General features: G+C 47.0%; 1 protein-coding gene across 1 annotated transcript in view; it reads right to left on the reverse strand.

Moving 5' to 3' along the window:
- Positions 1–19,778: 19,778 nt before the first annotated feature.
- NDUFS3 (NADH:ubiquinone oxidoreductase core subunit S3) overlaps positions 19,779–25,100 on the reverse strand; it is a 28,053-nt gene continuing 22,731 nt past the window's right edge. The window contains exons 6-7 of the mRNA XM_040328264.1: positions 21,965–22,084; positions 19,779–20,023 (exon numbers count right to left, since the gene is read on the reverse strand). Coding sequence (XP_040184198.1) covers positions 19,859–20,023; positions 21,965–22,084 — 285 coding nt within the window. The 3' untranslated portion in view covers positions 19,779–19,858. The remainder of the gene's footprint in view (positions 20,024–21,964; positions 22,085–25,100) is intronic.

The raw sequence follows: 25,100 nt of genomic DNA on the forward strand, positions 1-25,100 counted from the left end.
AACATAAAAATTCAAAACGTGTGAACAGGTAGGCTTTTTTTTTCAGAAGAGTCATACAATTCTCTTCTGCAGTAAAGGAAGCTTATCTACCTGTTCATAATATTGTTACAGTGTACAAAGACCAACGGAAATGCAGCTTATTTTTTTGTCATTTTTCCTCAGCCTTGAGAAAGAGGATGGATGCCCAGAAACACGTTACCGCTGTCTGTATTCACCGTTGACAGCTCTGTAAGCCTGCACTGTGCCTCTCCCCCACAGCTTCCTAGTTCTGTCCTTGAGTACTGCATATGCTGCTAGTGCCAGCTATATTATGCCAACACCAGCTTCAGGCTGAGCCTACGCTGGTAAGCTGGTCTTTGCCTTTTCATCTGTCATGATGTGGCATCCTGAGAGTTGTTGACTCCATCGGTGCTGATATCCCTGATTAGGGATGAGCCGAACACCCCCCCCCCCCCCCGTTCGGTTCGCACCAGAACCTTCGAACGGACCGAACGTTCGTGCAAACATTTAGAACCCCATTGACATCTATGGGACTCGAACGTTCGGATTCAAAAGTGCTCATTTTAAAGCCTAATATGCAAGTTATTGTCATAAAACGTCTCTGAGAACCCGGGTCTTGCCCCAGGGAACATGTATCAATAGAAAAAAAGTTTTCAAAAACGGTTGTTTTTTTCAGGACTCCTTTTTTTAGTTTTTAAAACTTTTTTCCATTGATACATGTTCCCTTGGGCAAGACCCGGGTTCTCAAAGACGTTTTCACAGGCATACTATAGACACCCAGCAGGTACAATATTTTAATTAATTTTTCATTTTTTTTATTTAAGAATCATTAAAATCACTGGCCCGGATTCAGAAAGAATTGCGCTCTATTTGCGGAGGCGCAGGGCAACGATTTTGCCCTGCGCCCCCGCAAATATTTTGCGCTGCCCTCGATTCACGGAGCAGTAGCTCCATAAATTGCGAGGGCGCGCCGGCAAAATTGCCCGGCGTAAGCGCGCGCAATGTAAATGATCCCGCCGGGGGCGGGAATCATTTAAATTAGGGCGCGCTCCCGTGCCGAGCGTAGAGCGCATGCTCCGTCGGGAAACTTTCCCGACGTGCATTGCGGCAAATGACGTCGCAAGGACGTCATTTGCTTCAAAGTGAACGTGAATGGCGTCCAGCACCATTCACGATTCACTTACGCAAACGACGTAAAATTCGAACGTTGCGACGCGGGAACGCCGGGTATAGTTTAGCATTGGCTGCCCCTGCTATTAGAAGGGGCAGCCTTATGCTAAACACGCCGTACGGAAACGACGTAACTTGCGTACGCAGGGGGCGCGCAACATTGTGAATCGGCGTAAGTATGCAATTTGCATACTATACGCTGACCACAATGGGAACGCCCCCTAGCGGTCATCGCAAGAATGCAGCCTAAAATCTGCGTGGCATAAGAGCCTTATGCCACGCAGATTTTAGGCTGCAGTCGGCGTAACGATTTCTCTGAATCAGGAGAACTCGTTACGCCGGCGCAAGTCAGCAATTGCGCTGCATAACTATGGTTACGCAGGCGCAATTGCTTACTGAATCTGGGCCACTGCTCCTGAATCTTTAGGTGCAAACTACAGAGCACACGGCCAGTACACACCAAGTAGTTTTAGGTGCAAACTACAGAGGACACAGGCAATAAACCACGTAAGAATACTGCAGCTAGCACAATCACCTGCCTGCCAGTAAATTAGGAAGAACTGATCTAGCTAAACTATACAGTGTATAAATATATGTACAACACCTGGGATGCATATATATCCTCTACACACTGTAACATTAACTGACTAGCCTGCCTGCCTGCTCTATCTACCTGCAAAAAATGACATTCTCTCTCTCTCTGTCCTCTCAACCACCACAACACACTACACAAGGCCGACCTGCAGGCAGCCTTTTATAGTGTGGGGCGTGTACTAAACCCCCTGAGCCATAATTGGCCAAAGCCACCCTGGCTTTGGCCAATTATGGCTCTCCGTTTTTTGCAAGCTGTGATTGGCCAAGCATGCGGGTCATAGTGCATGCTTGGCCAATCATCAGCCAGCGATGACGCAGTGAATTATGGTCTGTGAAACGTAACTCGAATTTGGCGCGAACGACCCGTTTTGTTCGTATTTCGACGAACGATCGAACATACGATGTTCGAGTCGAACATATGTTCGACTCGAACACGAAGCTCATCCCTATCCCTGATCTATGATGTAAGCGGATGCTTATTTTATGCTGAATAAAGTGTACCTGTTGCTGACATGATTTTACACTCTGCTCTTTGTGTTTTGCTTCCTTGTCCCCTGCCTAACTTCATACACTTTCTCCCCAGTGTGTAACATATCACTAAGGAGGAAGTGGGATATTGAAAGCAACAGGTGCTGCAGTGTCAGTGACTGTCCAATGTTTCTGACATCAGAACAGCAGAGCAAACACTCCGCTAACCAGCTGTGTATACACAGCCATTCAGGGAGGGTGTTAAAATGAACCATCCGTGTGGCCTGAATGACTTCTGAGACAGCGGTGATTAGTACCCCCACCTGGCACAAAGTCTTGATGCCAATCTTATTAAAAGATAAAAAAAAGTAAACACAAGTTGAACATTTCATAAAAAAAAAAAACATGTGGCAAACATACTGGGGATGAAAATACACTTTTCTGATAGAAGCGCTAACCACCAGGCAGCACAGACTTCCATAAAAGCCACATGACAGTAAAGCAATCCAGCCTGAGCAGGATTCAGCTTGAGACTGGGCGGTATAGGAGTAGCAACGACTGGTCTTTTATTTTTACTTTAATAAATACACTATATTGTCAAAAGTTTTGGGACGCCTGCCTTTACATGCACATGAACTTTAACTACTTCAGTCCCGAAGTGCCCGATCCACAAAGCACTTACCTAGAAATTTTCGGCCGTGTAACTTAAATGTCTCCGGCGCAAGGCGGTCCTCTTCTGCAGGGGGCGATGACAATTTAAATGAGGCGCGCTCCCGCGCCGGCCGTACTGCGCATGCTCGTGACATCATTTTCCTGACGGGCAGCGAGCAAAATTACGTTACGCCGGGCTTTGTGGATTGCGACGGGACAATAAAGTTGCGTCGGGTAAAAAAAAAGTTACGCGCCGAAAAATAAAATTCAAAATTTAAAAAAAATAGCGGCGATTGAAAAAAAGGTCTGTTTTTACAAGGTGTAACTAGTTTACACTTTGTAAAAGCAGCCCTAATTTTACGTATGCAAATGTAAACTTACGCAGAAAAAACAAAGCTGAAAAGCTTTGTGGATCTCCGTAAGTCCTCATTTGCATACGCAAATCGGCATTTCAACGCAAAATGCCCCCAGCGGCGGATGCGGTACTGCATCCTAAGATCTGACAGTGTAAGTGTCTTACAGTCCAGGGGTGCCATACATTGCACGAGTGTTTGAGGGGCACTCATCGTGTGGCACCTTCAGGTCACTGATCTCCACAACACACTTTTCACACCTGCCGCTTGGGCCGGGCCTTTTGGCTAGGACCAGTGGAATTTTTATCCTGGCCGGAGGGCCGGCCAATGTATTTCACATTGGTCACTTTCCTCACCTTCCCATCTTCCTTTTCCCCACTTTCTTTTATTATTTTTCCCCGTGTGTTGTTTTGTTTGTCACTCTTTTTGTTGGTGCTTGCACTTTATGTGTGGCGAGTAGGGTGCTGGTCCTCGGGCCGGTCTCTGAAAGTCTTGGGAGTTGGTGGACTCGGCCTTCTGGTTAGGTTCACCGGCTCTCATGGGGTCTCCCTTCGGGGGAGCCTCACCGAGGAGGGTTCTGTTTCGGCAGTCCCTCCGAGGATGTTGGGTCCTTGTGGCTTCGGCTGCTTGGACCACAGTTTACTCTTTTCCCTGTCAGGAGCCTAACGCCCCGGGGGATCAGAGACGGGTCCTTTTCGGAGGACCACTGACGTTTGCACCCGTCGCAGTTTTTTGTGATGTCACTCTTTATGTGTGTGCACATTTTTCCCTGCACCGGGTGGAGTTTTTGGGTTGTGTTTTGCACGCCACAGGCTTTTCAATAGAAAAAAAGTGTCTTACAGATGTCAGATCTTCTGCCTATCTTTGGAAAACTGCTTCTGAGGATCAGTTCCAAAGATAGGCACAGGGATACGCAGGCTGAACAGCAGATCCGCCTGCGTATCCCTTTTGAGGATTTGGCCCATTATTCAGACTGAACTATGGCTTTCCAGCAGTGTTGCTGGCTGCAGTTGTCTAAGCTGAGAGTGGCTGTTACATTGTCCAAAGCCAGCACTAACAATCCTCCCACATACAGAGGGGAGAGGAGAGGGCTCGATCAGCTCCTCTCTCTCCGGCCGCTACCCCTCTGTGTCTGTCCACACTCCAATCTCTGGCGCTGTGCCTCAGAATAGGAAATTTGGGGCTGGAGAGTCCAGCGGCCTCAGATACATCTGGATGAGAGGTGCTGACTACCAAGGGGTGAGTGAGCTCACCGTCCACCCCAGTCTGTGACTGAAATCTCCCCCTTCTCTCCTGCCTCTGAGTGAGTACACTTAGGTAAAGCAAGGTTCTCAGAGAACCCCTTACATCAGAGTTCCCCTTTACACCAGAGGCCACAGTGTTCCCCCTTACATCAGAGTCCTCTCTGTACATCAGAGTTATCAGTGTTCCCCTTTAAATTAGGGTTCCCAGAGCATCCCTTATGTTAGAGTTCACAGAGTTCTCCCTTACATCAGAGTCTGCAAAGTCCCCCCTTACAGTGAAAGGGAACTCTGCGAGTTCAGATGTAAAAGGGGAACTCTGTGGACTCTTAACTTCACATGATTAGAAATTGATTAGTTATTTTATAGCAAAATATATGCATAGTTTATACTACAAAAAAAAATTGCTGTGCGCCGCTAAAGTGTTCAGGTTTGACTTGAAGAATAGGTGGCAGCCCTACCGGGTGAATCCCGTACAGGTGGCAACCCTAGAGGTGGGCGAAATATCGGTATTGTATCAGCACTGAAAAAATTATATTGGTCGATCCCTAACATATTTATTTATATATACACAATATATATTTATACAATTATGTATATACTCGAGTATAAGCCGAGTTTTTCAGCACATTTTTTTGTGCTGAAAATGCCCCCCTCGGCTTATACTCGAGTCACCTTTTTGCGCCTCATCTCCCGACTTTTTGGGACCCGGTACCGGCCGGCTATAGGTCCCCTGGCACACATATAGCCCCATTCTTCCTCTACAAGTGTGCAAAGTTTGTTGTCCGGGAGACCTACGGCCGGGGAACAGATTTTTCAAACCCGGCACCCCTTCCATAGACTCCCATTTAAAATGGTAATTTCTCCAGTGAATTGGGGACCCAGTACCGGCCGGTCGTAGATTCCATGAACCCAGAACTTGGCACACATGTAGCCCCATTTCTCCTCTATAAGTGTGCAAAGTTTGTTGTCTGGGGGACCTACGGCTAAGGAGCACATATTTTTCAAACTGGGCACCCCTTCCATAGACTCCCATGTTAAACATCAGTCTAGTCATGGACACAGCGAGGCATGGGCACAGTGAGGCATGGACACAGCGAGGCATGGGCACAGTGAGGCATGGACACAGCAAGGCATGGGCACAGTGAGGCATGGACACAGCAAGGCATGGGCACAGTGAGGCATGGGCACAGTGAGGCATGGGCATAGTGAGGCATGGGCACAGCGAGGCATGGACACAGTAAGACATGGGCACAGCGAGGCATGGACATGGACACCCTATGCTTATACTTGAGTCAATACGTTTTCCCTGTTATTTGTGGTAAAATTAGGTGCCTCGGCTTATATTCAGGTCGGCTTATACTCGAGTATATACGGTATATGTAATTCTTGGAACTGCACTGGGGATATGGCAAGGGATCAGGATTAGGGTATTTTTTTAATGAGCTAAAGCTACTTAGCTTGTGTCAGTTAATTGCTTCTCTTCCACCTCCTCGCAACAGCTTTTTAATTGTTCTGTAGTCCCTGCCTACTCAATGGCAAATTTACTGACTAATTAGTAGCCCACTTGTTCAGTATTCTATCTACAATGACTAGGACAAGTGACAATGGCGGCTGAAGGGGGGGAGGAATGCTGGAGCACGTTTCGTCTCCTAGCCAGATGTCTCCGGCATGGTCCAAGATCAGCAGCTTGCTGGAATATGTGTGCAAAAGTTTCTTCCCACAGCAGATCAAGTATAAATAACTAAAGGATGTACAGATTCTACATAACGCAGACCATGGAGGTATTACGCAATTATTAAACAACACAAGCGTCAATTCACAAAAAAACTTCACATGGGCTAGTATCATGTTATTTGCTCATTTTGATCATTTTATATTTTATTTTTTGAAATGTTTTGTCAAATCTGTTGAATTTATCACACGTACTGTAAGTCAATAATAATGATTTATGTATGTATTAATGTAAAAGTTAATCGTTCTCAAGGATCATCACATATCTTTTGATCCTAAAAATACCTATAGCGTTAAGGGAAACCTCTCACAAAAAATAAAAAAATAAAACACAGAGGCATTGACTTCTCTTTCTGAAAACTCCAGCTTCCTGGGTGTCATGTTAATCCTCTTAGATTTTCAGCCCCCCCAAAAAAATCTAAAAAAACATTATTGTAAATAATTAAAGCGGGAGTTCACCCATGTATTAAAATTTTTTTTTTTTCCCTTAGCTTCCTGCTCGTTCGGTCTAGGGGAATCGGCTATTTGTATTAAAATATGAGCAGTACTTACCCGTTTTCGAGCTGCATCTTCTTCTGTCGCTTCCGGGTATGGGTCTTCGGGAGCGGGCGTTCCTTCTTGATTGACAGCCTTCCGAGAGGCTTTCGACGGTCGCATCCATCGCGTCACTAGTAGGGTGACCACGTGTCCCGGTTTGCCCGGGATCGTCCCGTAATATACATTTTTGTCCCGTGTCCCGGGAGCCTTCAAACCGGGACAACAGAGAGTCCCGGAATCAACTGCCTGCCAGTCTGCCACACTCACTGCCGCTGCTGACACAGTGCCGCTGTAATTAAATCATTCCTAAATCACTGGTTGCTAGGGACCCGCTTGGCGTGTAGCAACCAGTGACGTCACCGTGTCCCGCTCTCTCTGCGGCTCCGACTCCACCCCCACCTCCTCCTCCTCCAGCGGCCAGCCGCAGCAGAGAGAGCAGCAGCGTCACCTACCGCGGCCAGGGCCGTCTTACCGAGTGGGCACAGCCTGTAATCCGCCGCTCACAGGCATCGGCACTTTTTTTATGCAGCGGGAGCGTGCCAGGCCAGCAGACAGCAGGGATTCGGAGAAGGTGGCCAGAGAGGGGGGGAGTTGGATGTAAAAGCTCCCTGACCACCGAAGAGATGAGGTCTGCCTCCCCCCCCCCTCCCAGAACTTGAATCGTGCGCCGCGCGGCCCGGGCCTGAGGAGTGCAGAACAGGCTGGCTGGGAAGTGGGAACCCGGAAGAAAGAACATGCGGAGCAGCGAGCACCCCCGGATCTAGAGGGAGACTCGGCGCTGCCACACTGCTGGCTATCAGGTACCGTACCTGGCATCCTGTACATACATGCCAGCACACTGAGAGGGGGCAGGGTGAGCAGAGGAGGGACAGCGCTATGTGGTCTGTCTCAGCCCCCTATTCTGCCTATCAGACCCCCATCCTCTTCCTCTCAGACCCCCATCCTCTGCCTGTCAGACCCCCATCCTCTGCCTGTCAGACCCCCATCCTCTGCCTCCAAGACCCCCATCCTCTGCCTCCAAGACCCCCATCCTCTGCCTCTAAGACCCCCATCCTCTGCCTGTCAGACCCCCATCCTCTGCCTCTCAGACCCCCATCCTCTGCCTGTCAGACCCCCATCCTCTGCCTGTCAGACCCCCATCCTCTGCCTCTCAGACCCCCATCCTCTGCCTGTCAGACCCCCATCCTCTGCCTGTCAGACCCCCACCCTCTGCCTGTCAGACCCCCATCCTCTGCCTCTCAGACCCCCATCCTCTGCCTGTCAGACCCCCATCCTCTGCCTGTCAGACCCCCATCCTCTGCCTGTCAGACCCCCATCCTCTGCCTCCAAGACCCCCATCCTCTGCCTCCAAGACCCCCATCCTCTGCCTCCAAGACCCCCATCCTCTGCCTCCAAGACCCCCATCCTCTGCCTCCAAGACCCCCATCCTCTGCCTCTCAGACCCCCATCCTCTGCCTGTCAGACCCCCATCCTCTGCCTGTCAGACCCCCATCCTCTGCCTGTCAGACCCCCATCCTCTGCCTGTCAGACCCCCATCCTCTGCCTGTCAGACCCCCATCCTCTGCCTGTCAGACCCCCATCCTCTGCCTGTCAGACCCCCATCCTCTGCCTCTAAGACCCCCATCCTCTGCCTGTCAGACCCCCATCCTCTGCCTCTCAGACCCCCATCCTCTGCCTCTCAGACCCCCATCCTCTGCCTGTCAGACCCCCATCCTCTGCCTGTCGGACCCCCATCTTCTGCCTCTCTGACATCCCCATCCTCTGCCTCCAAGACCCCCATCCTCTGCCTCCAAGACCCCCATCCTCTGCCTCCAAGACCCCCATCCTCTGCCTCCAAGACCCCCATCCTCTGCCTCCAAGACCCCCATCCTCTGCCTCCAAGACCCCCATCCTCTGCCTCTCAGACCCCCATCCTCTGCCTGTCAGACCCCCATCCTCTGCCTGTCAGACCCCCATCCTCTGCCTGTCAGACCCCCATCCTCTGCCTGTCAGACCCCCATCCTCTGCCTGTCAGACCCCCATCCTCTGCCTGTCAGACCCCCATCCTCTGCCTGTCAGACCCCCATCCTCTGCCTCCAAGACCCCCATCCTCTGCCTCTCAGACCCCCATCCTCTGCCTCTCAAACCCCCATCCTCTGCCTCTCAGACCCCCATCCTCTGCCTCTCAGACCCCCATCCTCTGCCTGTCAGACCCCCATCCTCTGCCTGTCAGACCCCCATCCTCTGCCTGTCAGACCCCCATCCTCTGCCTGTCAGACCCCCATCCTCTGCCTGTCAGACCCCCATCCTCTGCCTGTCAGACCCCCATCCTCTGCCTCTCAGACCCCCATCCTCTGCCTCTCAGACCCCCATCCTCTGCCTGTCAGACCCCCATCCTCTGCCTGTCGGACCCCCATCTTCTGCCTCTCAGACCCCCATCTTCTGCCTCTCAGACCCCCATCCTCTGCCTGTCAGACCCCCATCCTCTGCCTCCAAGACCCCCATCCTCTGCCTGTCAGACCCCCATCCTCTGCCTGTCAGACCCCCATCCTCTGCCTCTCAGACCCCCATCCTCTGCCTGTCAGACCCCCATCCTCTGCCTGTCAGACCCCCATCCTCTGCCTGTCAGACCCCCATCCTCTGCCTGTCAGACCCCCATCCTCTGCCTGTCAGACCCCCATCCTCTGCCTCCAAGACCCCCATCCTCTGCCTCCCAGACCCCCATCCTCTGCCTCCAAGACCCCCATCCTCTGCCTGTCAGACCCCCATCCTCTGCCTGTCAGACCCCCATCCTCTGCCTGTCAGACCCCCATCCTCTGCCTGTCAGACCCCCATCCTCTGCCTGTCAGACCCCCATCCTCTGCCTGTCAGACCCCCATCCTCTGCCTCTAAGACCCCATCCTCTGCCTCTCAGACCCCCATCCTCTGCCTCTCAGACCCCCATCCTCTGCCTCTCAGACCCCCATCCTCTGCCTCCAAGACCCCCATCCTCTGCCTGTCAGACCCCCATCCTCTGCCTGTCAGACCCCCATCCTCTGCCTGTCAGACCCCCATCCTCTGCCTGTCAGACCCCCATCCTCTGCCTGTCAGACCCCCATCCTCTGCCTCTAAGACCCCATCCTCTGCCTCTCAGACCCCCATCCTCTGCCTCTCAGACCCCCATCCTCTGCCTCTCTGACACCTCTCCTCTGCCTCTCAGACCCCCCTCCTCTGCCTCTCAGACCCCCCACCACCACCAGTGACCAGACGAGGAGTCAGTCAGACAGCCACTCCATCTCCATTATATGACTCCATATCAAAAGGTGAGCAAATAGGGGCAATTGACACTGGGTGGCAGCATCTGATGGGGCACAGTAGCGACAATTTATGGGCACACTGGCATTTGATGGGGCACAGTAGCGACAATTTATGGGCACACTGGCATTTGATGGGGCAAAATAGCGAAAATTCATGGGCACACTGGCAGCATCTGATGGGGGCACAGTAGCGACAATTCATGGGCACACTGGCATTTGATGGGGCACAGTAGCGACAATTCATGGGCACACTGGCAGCATCTGATGGGGGCACAGTAGTGACAATTCATTAGCACACTGGCAGCATTTGATAGGGCACAGTAGCGACAATTTATGGGCACACTGGCAGCATCTGATGGAGCACAGTAGCGACAATTGATGGGCACACTGGCAGCATCTGATGGGGCACAGTAGCAGCAATTGTTCGGCACACTGGTAGCATTTTATTGGGCACACTGGCGGCAATTGCTGGACACACTGGCAGCATCTGAAGGGGCACAGTAGCAACAATTGCAGGACACACTGGCAGCATTTTATGTGGCACAGTGGGAACATTTGATGGGGCACAGTGGCGGCATTTGATGGGGAACAGTAGGTGCATTTGATGGGGCACAAGTAGGTGCATATGATGGGAACAGTGGCGGCATTAGATGGGGCACAGTGATGACATTTCACGGGCACAAGTGACTGCATTTGATGGGGCACAAGTGACTGCATTTGATGGGGCACAAGTGACTGCATTTGATGGGGCACAAGTGACTGCCTTTGATGGGGCACAGTGGCGGCATTAGATGGGGCCTAGGGCCCACTTTTGATCTTGCACACAGGCCCGCTGATTTCATGATACGCCCTTGCCCCCAAAACTGGCAAAAAAATATGTAAAAAAAACGTCTTTTTTTGGGGGGGGGGGGTGTCCCTGAATGGCAGTTTGGAAATGTGGTCACCCTAGTCACTAGTAGCCGAAAGAAGCCGAACGTCGGTGCGGCTCTATACTGCGCCTGCGCACCGACGTTCGGCTTCTTTCGGAAAATCGTGACGCGATGGATGCGACCGTCGGAAGCCTCTCGGAAGCCTGTCAATCAAGAAGGAACGCCCATTCCCGAAGCCCATACCCGGAATCGACGGAGAGGATGCATCTCGTAAACGGGTAAGTACTGCACATATTTTAAAATAAATAGCCGATTCCCCTAGTAAAAACGAGCAGGAATCTAAGGGGGTGAAGTGCCCTCTAAGGGTGAACCCCCGCTTTAAAAACAAAATGAAAAAAGTGTAAAAAAAAATAAAAAACTGACACCACTCTCCCCTGCCCTACTAACACTGTCCACTGCCCCAAAAAATAAAAAGAATTGTTAAAAAATCTATTAAAAAAAAACTGACACCGTCCACTGCCACATACCACCAACCCTCACCCCCTTCCCCAGAAGCACTGTGAAAAGGCAATTTAAAAAAATATTTTGCCGTGGGGGGGGGGGGGGGGGGATGGGGTGGGTATGCGGGCGCGAAGTGCCACCTCCCTGAAATTAGTTTTTGCAGGTCGGGATGTCTGCATTTTAGCACTTTGAGCTTTCACAGAAGAAGTTAGGTTCAGGTATATTATTTCTGGTTCTACATATGTTATTTGTGCCAAGGTGAATTTTGCCACCTGTTTTTAGTTTCCCCTTAAAATTATTGCTTCTCTAGATTTTACTTTCATTATACAAGAACTATCCTCTAGCTCCATCTAGTGATACATAGACTATATTACACATAATAACAAAATATAATTTAATTCCTGTAATAATAGTTTGTTAGGTAATTTAACATACCGTATTTATCGGCGTATACCGCGCACTTTTTTGCCCTTAAAATCAGCGCAAAATCGTGGGTGCGTGATATACGCCGATACCCGCTGCGTGTTTGAACCACTGCGCCGACATATACCGAGCGCAGTACACTCGGGCAGGCTCGGCTCCTTTCGCGGCCACGTCCTGTGCGTCCTGTATGTCCTTTACGTGAGAGGAGCCGAGCCTGCCCGAGTATACCCGAGTGTACTGCGCTCGGTATATGTCGGCGCAGTGGTTCAAATACAGCGCGGGAAGCGGGGATCGGCTGAATAACACAGCGGGGAGGACACCACGATGGCCGCAGAAGAACGCCGGACCGGACAAGGCCACGATGGACGCCGGGCAAGACACCGACGAGGGGCATCCAAAATGTAAGTATCTATTTTTTTTCCAGGAATTTTTCTTCTAGGTTGGGGGTGCGCGCTATACGCCGGGGCACGGTATAGGAAGATAAATATGGTATTTATGTATATTGTTAAGTTTTACTTTTTATAGAGTGTTAATTGCTTGTCACTATTTATTATTGGTTATTTTATGCCACTTTTGTTTAATATAGCATTCATCATCCCTTTCTTTTCCTCCGCCAGTAGAAGTTTTACAAATTACTCCATTAGCTTCCCTTTAGTTTTTTTAGAAAATGTATATACTTTACCTTTTTATTATACACACCTTTAATTCATGCAAGCACTATATAACCTTTATTTGTATATAAAAAAAAAAATTCATATAGTAGATCTTTTATTGTTTCACATACAGTAGTTATCTTGTGCTTCCTGATCTTAGGTCACTTCTAATGTGTTATAGGCATTCATATTATGAAAAGAATTGCACCCTTTCCCCCTCTCTTGCATATTGCTGGCGTCTGCACACCCCACCATCGGGTTGAGGCGATTCCTCTGAAATAAGTCGCCAAGGTTTCCACTCGGCTACTTTTTTGCCATCTTGCTGGTTCGTTGCTTCGCTCCCATTGAATCCATTGCAGGGGTGCCACTCTGCTCCCCAACCATAAGGAATTGCTGGACATTGTCCTCTTGCTGTTCTTGGTAACTCCCCTTGGAAGATTTTACACAACAGGATGGTTCTCAGATACACTCACAAAAGAACATAGGAAAGGGATTACCATTTTTATTTCCAATACCATTTTTTTACTAGGTGGTGCGTTCCCTGCTGTTTTCTGGTACAGGTTTGAATTTCTCTTTGACTAACTGATGTTCTACCACATTTTATAGGGATCTCCAAACTACGGCCCTCCAGCTGTTGCAGAACTACATGTCCCATGAGGCTTTGTTAAACTCTGACATTCACAGACATGACTAGGCATGATGGGAATTGTAGTTCCTGAAAAGCTGGAAGGCCATAGTTTGGCGACCCCTGGAAGAGCAAACTCTGCAATAAAGGCATTTCTTTCCTCTGTTCCTTTTCCATTTGTGCTTTAAAGTGATTGTAAAGTCTGGCCCAGATTCAGAAAGCAATTGCGCCCGTGTAACCATAGGTTACACGGCGCAATTGCCGACTTGCTCCGGTGTAACGAGTGCTCCTGATTCAGGAACCTCGTTACACCGGCTGCAGCCTAAAATTTGCGCGGCATAAGGCTCTTATGCCTCGCAGATTTTAGGCTGCATTCTTGCGGGGGCCGCTAGGGGGCGCTCCCATTGTGTATCAGCGTGTAGTATGCAAATTGCTTACTACCACTGATTCACAAGCTTGCGCGGGCCCCGCGCAAGCCAGGTACAGAGTTTCCGTACGGCTACTTTAGCGCAAGGCTGCCCCTTCTAATAGTAGGGGCAGCCAATGCTAAAGTATAGCCGGCCTTCCCGCGCCGTTAAATTTGAATTTCACGGCGTTTGCGTAAGTGAAACGTGAATGGCGCTGGACGCCATTCACGTTCACCTAGAAGCAAATGACGTCCTTGCGACGTCATTTGCCGCAATGCACGTTAGGAAAGTTTCCCGACGGAGCATGCGCTCTACGCTCGGCGCGGGAGCGCGCCTAATTTAAATGATTCCCGCCCCCGGCGGGATCATTTAAATTGCGCGCGCTAATGCCGGGCAGGTTTGCCGGCGCGCCCTCGCAATTTACGGAGCTACTGCTCCGTGAATCGAGGGCAGCGCAAAATATTTGCCTGGGCGCAGGGCAAAATCGTTGCCCTGTGCCCGCGCAAATAAAGCGCAAGCTATGCTGAATCTGGGCCTCTGTTTTTTTTTTTCCCCCCTTATAAAAATAACATGTTATACTTATTTGCTCTGTGCAGTGGATTTGCACAGAGCAGCCCAAATCCTCCTCTCCTTGAGCCCCCATTGGTGCTCCTGGCCCCTCCCCCCTGTTCAGTGCCCCCACAGCAAGCAGATTACTATGGGGGGCACCTGAGTCACAGCTTCCTGTGTCCATACAGACAGGAGCACTAACCCGACCCCCCTCTCTCCCCTGATTGGCTAACTGACTTTGACAGCAGCCATAGCCAATGGCGCCACTGCTGTGTCTTAGCCAATCAGGAGAGAGAATCTCAGACAGATAAGACACTGGTGGACATCGCTGGACAGAGAGGTAAGTCAGGTAAGTGTAATGCCACGTACACACGGTCGTTTTTTGTGATGAAAAAAAAGACGACATTTTTAAAAACGTCATTTAAAATGACCGTGTGTGGGGAAAACGTCGTTTTACGTCTTCTGAAAAACGTCAAAATAAAAAATTCGAACATGCTTCATAATATATATATATATATATATATATATATATATATATATATATATATATATATATATATATATATATATATATATATATATATATATATATATATATATATATATATATATATATATATAAATAAATAAAAAAAAAATAATTTAATAAAAAATTTGTACCAAAAAAAAATAATCGCTGATCGCCGCCATTACTAATAAAAAAAAAAAAAAAAAAAGTTTATAAAAATGCCATAAAACTATTCCCTATTTTGTAAACGCTATAACTTTTGCGCAAACCAAACGCTTATTGCGATTTTTTTTTACGAAAAATAAGAAGAATACGTATCGGCCTAAACTGAGGAAATAACTGTTTATATATTTTTGGGTGATATTTATTATAGCAAAAAGTAAAAAATATTCATTTTTTTCAAAATTGTCGCTCTATTTTTGTTTATAGCGCAAAAACTAAAAACCGCAGAGGTGATCAAATACCACCAAAAAGCTCTATTTGTGGAAAAAAAGGACTCCAATTTTGTTTGGGAGCCACGTCGCACGACTGCGCAATTGTCAATTAAAGTGACGCAGTGCCGAATCGCAAAATGTGGCCTGGTCTTTGACCAGCAATATGGTCCGGGGCTTAAGTGGTTAAAGCGGTTCTCCCACGCCATCATTTTTTTAAAGTGCTATTTAAATTGCTAATGCCAGTTATTCTTTAAACTCACCTTTTTTTTTTTCCGCGTCCGCTCCGCTGCCATTCGGTGCGAAATATGTAGTTATATTCCCCGTTTTTATTATTTACCATCTTAACTGTGAGCATAAGCTCACAAGCAGGCACTTCCTGGTTCGGGTGGATGCTGATGTCCCAGCATCCACCGCTTGACGGGGAGGAGAGGCCGTAGCGTCTGTGTTGCTAGGACAACGGCAAGGCTTCGCACGGGAAGTGACGCAATGCCTGTATTATTCCCGCAACGATGCAGACGGAAGCCTCACCAATTATACAGGTACTGTACAGATTTACCAAACGAAAACATTGTTTTTTAGCGTTTAGGATAGCGCAAGTGTGATAGAAGCAATGTTGTAATTAGGGTGGAGCTCCGCTTTAAGTAAATACACAGTACAGGGAGGCACACAGCAGAGAGGAATAAAATTACAGGGCAACACAGTCCGTGCAGCTATGTGTGCCATCTGTAAGCTGAGCTGGGGATGCTCCTTAGATTGGGCAGAAAAGCCAAGTCTGGTCGTGCCAACCTTGATGGCCTTGGTCAGTGAAGAGCGCATTTGGGACTTAATGTAATCTTTGGAATCGGGGAGCGTTGAGGCTAATGTAAGTGTCATTAAGCTGCTGATCATAGAAGTAATTGCAGCACAGGAAGCACCAACATGCTGCCTCTTTCTGCTTGAAGCACTGTGGTTTTGCTGCAAAACAAACAATTGACCATCTCAGGGTATGAGAACTTGAAAGTTTGGGACTACTTCTAGATATAGTTTTCAACCCACAGTAACAGTCTGCTCACTGTCAAATTACAATAGCATTATTTATTTTTTATTGCCATGATATTGCTTCGCTCCGTTTGCTAGGCCTTACTGGTCTACCACCTCGTTTAGCCAAATGAGAGGAAGTGGCTTGGGCTGCTGAAGAAAGGAAATGTGTGCAAGACATTCGGTAAGCCTCAGATTAAAGAATAAAGAGGCTCGGACTCTGACTTCCCACCAGAGCTGAGAAACAAGAGGGAACATGTGGGGGGAGGGGGGGTATTTGAGAAGAGCCTAAGGTAGGATTCCCACATACATATCACAGTCACAGGGCTCTTCACTCTGCATTTGCCAGTAATTTTACAGGTTCTTAAGTCAAATCAAAAAGGTTAGAGTTAGGATTTATATAAAAGACCCAATATAATCCATTTAGGAAACATTTCAAATGTATTTCCTTTCTGGTTTTATGGGACAAGGGAACTCAGACTGTACTCTTCTACATGATATGCTAGGAGGAGGGTCATCTTTTTAAATAATTAAGCTGTACAGTGAAACCTCGGATTACGAGGATAATTCGTTCCAGGAGAATTCTCTAAATCCAAAGTACTCGCATATCAAAGCGAGTTTCCCCATTAAAGTCAATGGAAACGAAAATAATTTGTTCCGCATTGACTTCAATGGCATGCAATATCGCATGCGGCCAGAGGTGAGGTGGGGTGGCTCCGTAGAGCCTTGGAAATGTCTGGAAACTCCCGGGGTCACCTTGGCAAACCTCGGAAAGGCTCGGGAACGGAGCATTTCCGTGTCTTTCCAAGCACTTTCAAATCTCAGCCAGTTCAATAGTAACCGCACGAGATTCAAACCATTAGGAGGTAGGCAGATATCCATCCTATCCAGGCCTTGGTCACTCAAAAAATTTTCACATTCACAAATATCCTGTGGAAACAGAAAGGGAAGTAATTGCCTCTCTTGCACAAGGGAACACATGGAATCCGTGGACATCTAAGAAGATCTAAATGTTCCCACTTACCCACCACATCAGTGATTTCTACACTTTTATAGTGGCAGATGACCACTTTCAGTTTGTCGTAATGCCCTTTTGGCGTGTCCTCTGCTACCAGGGTGTTCACAAAGATCTTGGCACCCTTGCTTGCCCTTCTACGAACCAGGTGAAAGACCATCTGGACAACCTTCGCCTCAAGGATGCATCCCCCTTGCAACTCTCTGCAAATGTCCAAAAGACAATTTACCTGCTACCTGCTTTCGGGACGCCGAGGGAGCCTCACATGGTCTCTGGTCCAGGGACCCTAACGCCGCCCCTTTCGGCGGGTGGGGGGGAGCTACAAGCCTGCGCTGGATCACCCAGATTGCCACCTCCAGGGCATTATTTAATGTCTGGCCTCTGGGAGATGCACACCATATCCCACACCAGGCTGGATGCTATTGCATCCACACCGTTTTGGCATTCCACCTTTGCCTGTTCTGCAATACCTGCCGTCAGGCCCTCAACTACCCACTACGCTAAACTACATAGACAAACATCAATACACCAGGTAACATTTGCATTTGTTAACTTATATTTTACATGTATAAAACCCTACCTTTTTGATACTATTGTTATTATTGATCGTACACTTTATTTACTACTTTTGCCCATTTTTCACTGGGCACATACGTTTACCTTCACACTCACCTTCACTCCATTTATTTTACCCACACATTTATGTTAATCTACTCACATATAACTTAATTTATTTTACATCCCCACATTATAACCTCTATCCATCTATCACATTGGCAGTCTGACACTCGCATCAATGTTGCACCCCTATACACTTATTATTCACATCACACCTATACACTTTAGTACGCTTCACATTATGTCACTTTTCCCACACTTACCTTCATTCGATTACCTTCATTATTCCCTTTTGTTTGGTCACCTTTTAGTCAATTATTTTTACCTTTATTATTCCTTATCGTCTAGTCAACTGTTTCCTTTCTGGAATATTTAGGAATGCCTCACATAACATTATATTTTTGCCCTTATCCTCTTATACAAATACACATTCCAGCCATCAATTTGATAGGTTTGTTTGTAATTACTCATTCAATTAACTACACATGGCTGTTCTGGGTATCCATTGCAGGTGGCGGTTCCTCCTCCGCCGGCGGGGTGTCAATTATTTGAGGCTCCTTGAAGGCCCCTATGGGTGGACCCCTCACCCTCGGGAATATGAGGGCTTCTACAGGTCCCCTCGGACTACTCAGTGACTTCAATATCGTCCATTCCATGTTTAGCGGTAAATATATATTCTGCTAGAATCTATGTGATGTATTACTGACATGTCATTTTTATATGTTTCTATTTTTACATTATATATATTAATTTTATATTTTTGTGATATACTTTTTAGAAATAAATTATCCCCCTGAAGAGACCCCAATTTGGTCGAAACGCGTCGGGGATCAACAATATACTACAATATGAAATACTATATCATGTGTAATGATTATGTCTAAAGTACCATGGAATGCGATAACTTACCACTACAACTGTTCTTATGCTGTAACCCCTATATGTTGTGATATCCAAATCTTCTTTCCATTTAATAAATACTATTCTTATATAGCTACCAGTATTTTACTGTTTTGACATTGCTGCCTAAAAGCCCCACAAAAAACGGGGGAAACCTTTCCATTTTCCATCTGGACAACCTTCGCCTCAAGGATGCATCCCCCTTGCAACTCTCTGCAAATGTCCAAAAGACAATTTACCTGCTTCATGCAGTGTGGAGCTTTTAAGCTGACACTGGCAACATTGTAGATAGCAGCTCTTGCCGATTAGCAGACTTTCCTCTGTATTTGTGTGTGGAACCACGTGTGAAATGATCGCTGCTTGCGCACGTGTGGGACCGACGCGTGCGTTTGTCTTTGCGCGTGGGCATTTTAAAAAATTTTTTATCACTTTTATTGCAGTCACAAGTAATGTAAACCTCACTTGTGACAGGTACCCTTTATGGATGGAGAGATCAAAAACACCCCAAATCCCTCCTCTGCACTCAAAAACACCAAGATAGGCATTTTTGAATGTATTTTTTTTTTAAATAGCGTTGATGACATCCGGGTAAACCGGAAGTGGTGCCAGTTCATCGCTTCTGGGTTACCGCTATGGAGACCCGATCAAAGCTGATCCCAGCTTTTTTTGAGTGTCCTGCCAGCTGGCAGACGTGGCAGCTGGTTGCTTGGGTCTTCCAGTGGGATGGGGGAGTCTGAGCGAGCCCCATCCCACTGCTGGTAACCGCAAATCGAATTCAAAGAAGTGTGTTACGCCGATTTGTTGCTATGGGTTGCAGCACATCGCTACTCTATGCAGTCAGAGAGGTACATTATGGATATTAAATGATTTATGTACAGAGACTGGTAAACGTTAGAAGTCATTCTTTGCCTGCGCTGCATAAATGACTCAATTAGCGGGAGATTCAACATCAATGTTGTGTAATCAGCAGAATAAGTGTTGCTTCCCACACACTTAATATTTATCTGTTGGCTGTAAGCAGCAGTGGCCACCAATAGGGTCCATCTCTGCTGAGGCATGTAAATGTTAGCACAGACCTTATATGCATAAAGCATACAGACAACTTTTTATGTAGGATCTTGCAGTGTATATAAATTAGCCCTTGTAAATAATTGCCTTGGAGGTCCCCCTTGTAGTTATCCTACTCCGCACCTTTCTAACTTAGTACTTTGATAGCATCACATGAACACAGAGACATTTTCTCGTACAAGAAACCATTAATGTTTATTTTATGTACACGCACAGCACAAAATATTCTTCCACAGTGTCCATCACCTCTATTTTGTCTCTACTTTATCTCCTGCCTCCAGCTTTGGGCTTTCTTGTGCCTCCCGATGGGCTGGGAAGGCTTCCCAAGGACTGCTAAGATCAAACTTTCGGAATTCCTGTGACAGCTGAACAGGCTCTGCTACCACGCGTTTCACTTCATCATCATAACGGACCTTGGAGAAAACAAAAGATATCACATCAAACGGTCTTCAAGATGCAGACAATAAAACACACTGCATATTTTGAAACACACTTTTTACAGAGCATGCAAATTAAACTCGGCATATGTTGGAAAAAAAAAATGAAACAATCTTCAGTAAAACCATTTGAATATACCGGTCCATGGAGAAAGTGTGTGAAAGTGACGACATGTTTCGCATTTAAAGTGGAAGTGACGCAACATTATTTTACATCTGTTTTGTGATGAGAAACCTAACCAACAGGTAGGAAGCTTCACTTTCTTCATTCACTGCCTGCGCTGCTAGTAATATGGAGTCATATCAGAGCTTACTGAGTTTCAAAGAGGGCAAACTTGTTGGTGCCCGCATAGCTGGTGCCTCTGTGACTAAAATGTGCCAATTTGTGGTGTCGTGAGGTACAGTATCAAATTATTTTATGATGTTATGATGGCATATACAGTTTCCATGAAAATGTCATCCAATATGCATTAGTGCAGCCGACTTGGTCAACTGACTGAAAGAGACAAAAAAGGACATTGCACCGGATTGTGACTCAAAATAAGAAAAACAGCTGCTGCAAAAGTGACTACAGAGCTCAATCATAGGCCCCGTACACACGTCCAAGGAACTCGACGTGCCAAACACATCGAGTTCCTCGTCGAGTTCAGTGTTGAAGCCGCCGAGGATCTCGGCGGGCCGACTTTCCTCATTGAACAACGAGGAAATAGAGAACATGTTCTCTATTCGGCCCGACGAGTTCCTCGTCGGCTTCCTCGCTGAAAAGTGTACACACGACCGAGTTTCTCTGCAGAATCCAGCTCCGACCGAGTTTCTGGCTGAATTCTGCCGAGAAACTCGGTCGTGTGTACGGGGCCTTAGTCTTCCAAAGCCCATGTCCACTAAAACGGTGCAATTGCCAAACCACTAGTTAATAGACGTGTGCACACTGAAATATTTCATTTTGGAATTTCGTTTTCGTCCGAAAAATAAAATTATTTAGTTACTCCCGAAATTCGTTTTTATTTAGGTCATTAAAAAATGCATTCGTCCGAAAATACGAATTAAGGTCGAATGTTCTAAGAAGATTAGACGGAGCAGCTAAACTGTACGACGCCGCAATCATACATTTCTGGTTGAATGTTCCACCTACAAGCTATAGAAGAATTCTAATGTAATGACTAGTAATAATTATATTTATAAAATTATCAAAAGAGAAGAGAGTGACGCAACACCCATAAATCGCTTATCAATCAATGGAAGAATACAATATGGTCCGATGAATCAAGCTACACACTGTTCACTGGACGCGTTTACGTGTGGTGAACACAGTCCCGAGCTCATGACCAGGACAGTCTTGTGCCAACGGTAAAGAATAGTGGCGGCGGCACAATCCTGGTTTGAGTAGCCATATCTTGGTATTCTGCAGGCCACAACCTTGAAAGGTACAGTCACTGCCAGCAACGATCTACAATTTTTGGCCGATCACATGCACTCTATGGTGCAGACATTGGGGTTGACGTACAAACATTGGGGTATATATTGTGTGTTTTTTTTTTTTATTCATTAAGTGTATTATGTCCACAAAAAATACATTTGAAAAAAATCTCTGCGCCAAAATCGTGCGACGTAAAAAAAATTGCAATGACCGCCATTTTATACTTTAGGGCCTCTGCTAAAAAATATATAAATATAAAAAATATAAGTTTGGGGTTTGCAAGTAATTTTCTAGCAAAACATACTGATTTTTACTTGAAAACAAAAGATTGGCAGAAAAAGGCTGGGTTTTAGCCAGCCCATGCATGGTTCATCTGTATGAGCAGACACAGTTTATGACTTTTGGGCCCAGAACACTAAGGGGCCAGCAGGTAGGTATGACACAGAGTAATGTCACCATAATAATTATTTTTGGTGTAATGTCCCTTGAAGAAAACTTACCTCCACGTATCCAGAGAGAGGGAAATCTTTTCGGAAAGGATGACCTTCGAAGCCATAATCTGTGAGGATTCTTCTCAGGTCTGGATGATTGGCAAAAAACACACCATACATGTCCCAAACCTACAATGAAAGAAAAGTCATGGTAGCATTAGCTACACAGGTAATAAAAAAATAAAATAAAAAACGGGAACTACCTGTAGTGCAGAAATGGATTAGAGATGCCATCCATGGTATGGTATAGCATTACTCTACTCCTACACATAGAGCATGTGCAAGCAAATTGGTCAGGCTGTTCTATTATAACTGGTTCATGTACAGTAAGGGAACCTATATTCATGCGTGTCAGGATTAGCATGAATGACCAGGCAGCTTCACGCCAAAGAGAATTATCTCAAAGTATGTATTTTTTAAGCGATTTTCACAGGAAAGTGATAGTGTCTCAGTGTCTGTGTAAAAAGGCCCCTGACACTTTGATACTCACATTGCCATCACTCCCCCACAGCTGCTACCACCGTCACAAAAAATCCCAGTGTTGGATGCTAAAGGGGAGTGGTGATGTAGCTCCTTTTGGCCATATGACAGTGCTTTTGGCCTATTCATTTGATGCTAGACAAGAGCAATGTTACATGGAAAAAGATCACACGTTCTCCAATACCGGAAGGTGCAATCAACAGCACTCAGTATACTTGCATCAGTTCCACCGCTCTCCCGAAGGTGTGCAACTGTCCTGATGCCATTGGTGCTGCCCTAAATGTTTCCTTGTGACTGGACTTTCCATCTAAACCTGAGAAAGTCATATCATGACAAAACAAGTAGGATGGAGCAAGCGACATGAAAATGCTTTCACACACGCTCTCCAGAGCACTTTCAAGGCAAGCATAATTTAACTTGCTTCTAAAAATGTATGGATTTTACATTATGAGTCTACTTGTCCAATTGAACATTCTGATGGGCACAAACTGAGAAAAAGAAGGATAGCAGTTGGAATAACTATCCTCAGAAAGCTGGGTTGGAAATCAAGCATGTTTTGACCCCCTCCTATAAGAAGAGGTCAAAAAATTCTGTTGAGTGTGTTTGGAACACAAAGGAAAAGCACGTTGATGGGGACGATGTCTGAACTGATAACGTTATATTTTTATAATATGTCGAAGGATTTTTGTAGTAGCATTTTTGCTGTGTTTCTTTTATATTTTCTACAGCTGCTTGTAGTAACAAGGGATTGTACGAGGTAATTAAGCAGAGATCACTGCAGATTTAAGTAGATTTAGGCAGGCCATGGACCACAGGGTTGCAGGAAAGGAAAAAAAAAAAAACACTTCCCCCTATCAACAGAGTGTTAACAGTGGAATCCCTCCTGCTGAGCAATTGTCTTCTCCCAGCGAAGGGGCGGCAGCGGGTTAGGAAAGCCTGCTATAGCAGCAGCTTGCAATAATCGCAAGCAAATTTGTCAGGCCGATTGTACCCAAGTTGATCAAAATCGATACAATTGGTACATTCAGCCTACACATTATTGGTTCTAATCTCAGGAGGTTCCTGCTGAACCGGCTGAGATTCTAATCATATGGCTGGCCTTAGTTACTTTTGAGATGGTTGAATAGACCATATTACACACTGCAAAGTCAGTGTTCACATTACACATCTCAGACAGAGGCAGTAATAATTGAATCCTCTGCGTGCCCTACAAGCGGATCTCCTCCGGTATGTGTGGAACTACAGGCGCCATAGGATCCCACGCTCGGTCATGACGGCGGCACGAACCGAGGGAGGCCTGGCCTTCCCAGACCTGGTTAAATATTACCAGGCCTCACAGCTACGAGCGGTGGCATCATGGTTTCGGCTGGGTTCACACTACTACACTACTTTCATCCTACTTTGCTCTGCTACATCGGTCCTACATTTATCCTACATTGGTCCTACATCCATCCTACTTTCATGAACAGGATACTACTTTGGTCCGACTTCAATGATATTCAATGGGCCTGAAGTAGGATCAATGTAGGACCAAAAGTAGTACAGGGAGCATTTTCAAAGTCGGACCGACTTGTGTAGGACGCTACAAGACACTCTCATAGGGAAACATTGAACACAGAGCAAAGTAGGATGAAAGTAGTGTAGTAGTGTGAACCCAGCCTTCCCCAGAAGTCCTACAATAGGTGGACGGAGGTGGAAAAGATTTGGCTGGCACCAATACACCCCAATAACCTCCTCTGGAATGCGAACGCGACAGTGGAGCGAAATCTATTTCACTTTGGCCATTTAGTAGATCCCAGGTCTCGCACCCTGCACTCCTTCGCTGATCTCCAAGCCAAACATGACATCCCACGACAAGCTTTCTTCAGCTACCTACAGATTCGCCATTACGCCCACACAGTAGACCCCCGGCTCCTCTTCTCGAAACCAACCCCATTTGAGCGCAATATACTAGGGGGCACAGCCCGAAGGGGCCTTATATCAGATATATACCAAATCCTAAATGAACACTCCTTCCAACACAACGATAAACACGCCTATATGCTTCGATGGGAGAGGGAGCTGGGGGAGGTGCTCTCAGAGGAGGAGTGGGGAGCGGTTTGGAGACAGGCGGCCAAAAGCTCTATCTGTACCCTTTATAAGGAGAATACATACAAAGTGCTGTTTTTCTGGTACCTGACCCCGGACGTTCTCCACAAGATCTACCCTTCCACCTCTGACCGGTGCTGGCGATGCAACCAAGCTAGGGGCACACTGTTTCACATATATTGGGCCTGCCCCATGATTGTCCCGTTCTGGACTCAGACACGAGAGCTTCTGTCTCGCCTCCTGGAGGTGCCCATACCCCTCTCCCCGAAGCTATTCCTTCTGGGCCTGTCCCAACCTCGCATAGCCAAACCTTATAAGAAGCTGTTAAGACACATTACCACGGCGGCGAGGTGCTTGATAGCACTAAACTGGAAGAAACCGATGCCCCCATCCCAAGAGGCCCTTTACGTTAGGGTCAAGGATGTAGAACTCATGGAAAAAATGACGGCTAGGATCCGGGACAGACTGGAGGATCATGACCTTGTCTGGGAGAGGTGGCATGTGAGGGAGGACCCGCCGTGAGCCGACGACAGACCACCGAGGTACATTATTACACCCACCCCTCTTGCCTGCTTCC

Source organism: Rana temporaria, chromosome 11 (assembly GCF_905171775.1).
Source record: "Rana temporaria chromosome 11, aRanTem1.1, whole genome shotgun sequence".
NCBI lineage: Eukaryota > Metazoa > Chordata > Amphibia > Anura > Ranidae > Rana > Rana temporaria.